The sequence below is a fragment of the Pipistrellus kuhlii genome, unplaced genomic scaffold, assembly GCF_014108245.1.
Source record: "Pipistrellus kuhlii isolate mPipKuh1 unplaced genomic scaffold, mPipKuh1.p scaffold_m20_p_3, whole genome shotgun sequence".
In the NCBI taxonomy this organism is placed as follows: domain Eukaryota; kingdom Metazoa; phylum Chordata; class Mammalia; order Chiroptera; family Vespertilionidae; genus Pipistrellus; species Pipistrellus kuhlii.
Window position 1 is genome coordinate 16,388,720 of NW_023425529.1, and position 5,241 is coordinate 16,393,960.

The 5,241-nt window shown below is 51.4% G+C and overlaps 1 protein-coding gene across 1 annotated transcript; it reads right to left on the bottom strand.

The window, feature by feature from the left end:
• Window positions 1-313: 313 nt before the first annotated feature.
• On the bottom strand, window positions 314-3,751 carry RBP5 (retinol binding protein 5). Its single transcript, XM_036455302.2, has 4 exons — window positions 3,483-3,751; window positions 3,009-3,187; window positions 1,277-1,378; window positions 314-792 (listed from the first exon to the last, which is right to left on the bottom strand). The coding sequence occupies exons 1-4, from the start codon at window positions 3,553-3,555 to the stop codon at window positions 739-741; spliced, it is 408 nt and encodes a 135-aa protein (XP_036311195.1). The 5' UTR covers window positions 3,556-3,751; the 3' UTR covers window positions 314-738.
• Window positions 3,752-5,241: the final 1,490 nt, after the last annotated feature.

Sequence of the window (5,241 nt, forward strand, 5' to 3'; positions counted from 1 at the left end):
TCACACCTTCATGATCCTCACCTTTCTAGCCCTTGGCCTTGTATCTTCCATCTGTTTCCCTTTTCAGGCCTTCTTGCTGCCTATCCTTCTCAAAGTAGACATGGAGTCCAGGCCACTATTTAGAAGCTTCTCTACCTCCTCCCAGTACTGCACAAAGAGTCTTACCCAGTCACCTCCTTCTTCCCCAACATGTAGGATGAAAGTACACGATAGCCAGGATGCATTCAGATGTTGGAAAAATAAACTCTGTTCAGTGCCTTGAGCCTGGTTCTGTTGAGCATATGAGGCTTTCTCCAAAATAAGGACAAGGACATAGACAAAAAGACTCTTAAAGTCTTGAACCCCAGTCACAGTGTTCCAAAAGGTCCTCCAGGATAGACTTTTCACTAACCCTCAAATGCTCAACACTTAGTTCTTTCTTAGATGGAAAATAAAGAGAGATGAGATTGGTTATTCTCTAGTGTCCTTGCCCCTTTGCCTGTTTCTTTCATCCAGGAGGCCAGACCATGAACTGGATATAAGGTCACTATTGGGCAGTGGAGTGTGAAAAAGAAAGGACTTTGGCCTTGGGGGCTGCAAGTTACAGATTAACATGGGGAGGGCTGAGGAGAGACTCAGAGGGAGGGTAAGGGCATAAGAAAGGGCCTGATGACCTGGGACAATCTGGGCTTGAAGGTACACAAACAAGAGGAGTCTGGGGACTGGCGCTGTCTGGAGTGGCTTTCGGCTCCTCTCTGGCTACTTGACCTTCCTGAAGACCTGCTCGCATACCGCATCCCTTGCAGTCAGTTCCTGGGGGTAAAGAAGGAAGGTTGAGGAGAAAGAAAGTTCTTGCCAGCTGGAGTCCTTTCTCAAGGTTCTTGACCTCCATTTAATCCTCAGGATACATCAACTAGAGCATTTGATGCATGAGGAATTGTATCATTGTTCAGATCTTCAACTTTTCACCCCAGAGGAAGGTAGCTGGGTCAGGGAATGAGAAATGGTGAAGTCTCCATTTTGATTTATGGACATTCATTCGACTTGTAGCCAGAATCCCACTCTATTTTTTCCTCCCTCGACTTTCCCCGGTGCTTTTTTATTTATTTATTTTTAATTTTGTGTGCTTTTGTTCCCCAGTGCTTTTGTCCCCCTTTCTTGGTTGCTTTCTTTGGAGAGGGGGCAGGAGGTAGAGTAGTAGAGTTATTTGATTTGGGCAAAGGCATGAATCCTAGCTGGAGGCCCCTCTCCAGACATGCCCATTTGGGTTCCTTTCCCCAGACCTCACCCAGCTTACCAGGTACAACGTCTCTCCTTCCAGCCAGTGCCTCCAGCCTCGGTTAGGCACTTCCCCTTTCTGCACACAGACCAGCTGCTCCTCCTCCCAGGTTACTATGGTCTACAGGCAAGGCAGGAGTGAAAGAAGACTGAGGGGCAGTTCCACTCACTTTGGCTGGGCTGTCCCCTTCCACACCACAGCAGACACTGTCTTGCTCCAGCCCCTTCATTTTGAGTGAGAAGGCTGCTCCAATTTAGGATCCCTGCCCTCCACTCCTAAAGGCCTCTGAGGGGGGCCCACAGTTTGTCTACTGTAGGGCAGAGCAGGGAGGGAGCAGGATAACAAGGGTGAAATTGGGGAGTGGGTGATGAAGAATGGAGACTTTGTCCTCTGGATACTTCTGGTCAAGCTGAAGGGGCCTTTAGGAAAGAAGAAATAGGTTGGGAGTCCCAGCAAGGAATCTCTTTCCTTCTCTTTCTCAGTTTTGAGGACAGCTGAAGTGTCCCTGGGAATGAAGGATTAAACTCCCACACTCAGGGATGGGTGGGCCTGGGCATTCCAATCAATACTTATAAGATAGACCCTGCTCAGCAGGGAGCTCAGAATCTTGATCAGATAGAGCCATAAATAGATATCTGTGATACGAGGCAAGACTGTTGAGGAGCGGAATCTTCAAAGAATCGAGGAGTTAATTAGATTGGAGCTAATGGAAAATTTCTAGCAAGGAAAGTAACAGCATAGAAGTAAGAAAGAGGGCAAACAGTTCTGAGGGGCTGTAACCTAGTGTGTATGTGGGAGGGACACTAGTGTGCTGTGTGAAGCATACAACCTTATCTAGAGTGTAGTAGATTGTCATGGAAAGGGTTTAAGTAAGGGAGTGACATAGTCACTTTTACAAGTTAGATCCTTGTGACTTCAGTACACAGAGTGGTTGGTTTAAAGAAGGGTTAAGATTGAGGGCTATTTTCAGGTACCAGGTGAGAAACAAGTTAGGATGGTGATAGTGAGAAAGGCTAGGGAGGAACAGGTGAGAACTATGTGAAACAGCAATGTTCAGTAGAAATATAATGGGAATGTAAGCCACATATATAATTGAAAGAGTTCTAGTAGCTACATTAGAAAAATAAAAAGCAACAGGGAACTAGGATCTGTAAAGGAGATAAAAAAGAATATGTAAGAAGCAGAAAGAAGCCCTAACCAGTTTGGCTCAGTGAATATAGCCTAGGCCTGAGGACTCAAGGGTCCCAGGTTCGATTCCGGTCAAGGGCAAGTATCTTGGTTGCGGGCACATCCCCAGTAGGGGGTGTGCAGGGGGCATCTGATCGATGTTTCTCTCTCATCAATGTTTCTAACTCTCTATCCCTCTAGATTCCTTTCTGTAAAAAAATCAATAAAATATATTTTTTAAAAAAAGAAGCAGAAAGAAATGTAGGGGAGTGAAGCTCTGGAGGCTAAGGGAAAAGAGACTGTGGTGATGAATAGGGTCAAAGGCGAGAGAGCAAGCAAATATTTGGTCCAGTTGACTGGTGATTAGATCCCGGCAGGGAGAGAGTGGGAGTGGGGAGCACCAGGAGCCAGTTTCCGAGGAACTCCACAGCATGCCATGGTGGTCAATCCCCCTGGCTCTGGCTGGGTGAGGTCATTTTGCTCTACCCCAAATTGTTAAGAAGCACCTACTTGCTCATCCACACCGCCGCCTCCCCTCCCCCCTCTCCCTTTCCCCCCTCCCCACAAACCTGAGGGAAGGTACCTGGCATTTTCGTCCATCCACCATCCTCAGGTCCTCCTCAAACTCAACTCCCACCTCGAATTCTAGGACATAGTTGCGAAAGGTGCTGAGGGTCTTCACGGTCATGTGGCTGCCCTGGTGGTCAATCTCCTTATCGGGCTTGAGCAGCAGCGCTATCTTCCGTAGAGCCACGTTGATGTCTGTGGGGATTATCTCTTAGCCGGTGTCCTCTTAGCCAGCCAGCTAGCCAGGGTTCCCCCACCTGCAGCAGCCTGTTGGGGGCCGCGAGCTTTCTCTCAGCTGGGTCTGGACTATATTGATTCACTCCCTCCTAGAAATACTCCTGGCTAGAAAGGGATCCCAAGAGAAGGTGCCAGCTCCTGAGCCTTTCCACAGGGTCCAACCCCAGCCTTCCCCCTTCTCAAAGGGATGGAGAGGCAGGAAGACAGAGGGAAAAGGGGAGCGAGAGGGGTCTGGGAGGGGTGAGGCCATTACTTAGGGCTTGCAGGTAGTCCTCCATGTTCTTCTGGGAGACAAAGCAGTAGTAGCCGGTGAGGTTGGGGGGCATTGTCCGGGCTGGTCAAGATGGAGATCAAGATCTTAGGACCTGACTCTAGGAGACAGGGTGAGGAGGGAGGAGTGTTGTCTGGCGGGAGAGACTCCAGTCAGGCCCCGCACCCAGAGACAGGCTTGTGCAAAGGTCTAAGCTCACCAGGGCTTTTATAGAGCCGGGCTCTGTTGCAATAAGAGCTCTACCAGACCTCCTCCCTCCCCTCATGATGAGTTTGGGGTGGCGTTTGCCGCGTGAAGGAGGGGGAGGGACTTGGCAAGGTTGTGCCGGACCTGGGCTTTTCCTGAGGAAGGAACCTGGAGCAGGATCCGCGACTGTCAGTCATCCAAGACTTGAGCCTTCCCAGAGGTCCGTTTGGCTCCCAGCCCATTTGTGGGAGGCTTGGGAACCATTCCAGAGCTCCAGGGAGGTGGTGTCCCCCTGGGAGGGAGCTGGTCTTGCTGTGTAGTGTGTGGGCTCTTCCAGGCTCACCCAGGGATGAGTTCCAACAATATGCTGAGATCCTGGGTTTGAGTTGGGGGATCCTGAAAAGTAGGAGGGGAGAAGGAGGGAAAGAAGGAGGACAGCCAGCTGACCAAGAGCCAAAGTGAAGACAATCCTATAGCGCTGGCCCCCACAACTCCTCTAGACAGCTCCGCTGAGCTGCCTTCCAGACTCTGTCCTGCAAGACCACTGGGGTGGAGTGGAGAAACTGCTCTTCCTGAGCACAGAGGGGGCCATTGGCAGCCTGAGGAGGTGTGGAGCTCAGAGCCCAGAGCGGAAGGTGAGGAAGGAGTTTGGTTGGCTTCTCCCGGGAATTTTACACTCTTTGGCTTGGGGTCCAGGGCTTTCCTTCTCCCTGTGAAGTCATTGATGATACATACTAACCCCCACTCCCCACTCCCCACCCCTCACCCCCAGTCCTCAGCCCTCAGACAGCCCAAGCTTACCAGTATTCCAATAGTGGAGGTGTGCCTAGATTATTTTGTGCCTCCCTCCCTCCCCACAACCTACCTACCAATTTCTCTGGCTTCAGAATCAATGGGCTGATTTATGATGGTTTGAGGTGAGGAATTCGGGGAGAGGAAGGCAGGGAGGGTAGGCAGTGGGGGAAATTACAACTGGTGGTGAACTGCCTCCACAGGTAGGGGTGTGTGTGTGTGTGCGCACAGATATTTCACTTTTCCTTCAGTTCCAAAGCCCTTTCCACGCCCTGCTGACCACCAGTGTTTTCCTGAGGGACCTGGGGCTGGGGACTGAAATGCTAGGATCTCTCCGGTTCAGGCTTTGGGTTTCACCTCACGGTCCCCAGGAGGCACGCAGCAGGGACTTGCTGATGGGATGGGCTGTGTAAAGAGGTTAATGCAGAGTTGGGGGGGAGGGGGGGACGCGGTGCTGCTCCTCCTCGCCTCCCTCAGGTCTCCGTTGACGTCTTCGTTCCCCACCCCCGAGGTTTTAGCTTCTAGATCCTCCCAAGGTCCGTCTTATTTCCCACCCCCTCTCTACGGCTTCCCAACTTCCTCTCCAGCCCCCGCAGTTCCCTAGCTCCCGCAAATTGCAATCCTGGGGGGGAAAAAGCCCGAAAGCATTCTCCCGCCCCAGCTCCCCTGTCCCATTGGTTCCCTCCCCCGCTGCAGCACCTGGCCCTCCCAGCCAACCGATTGGCCCGCGGCCTCATCAATCTTCGTCTGGCCGTGCTTACGT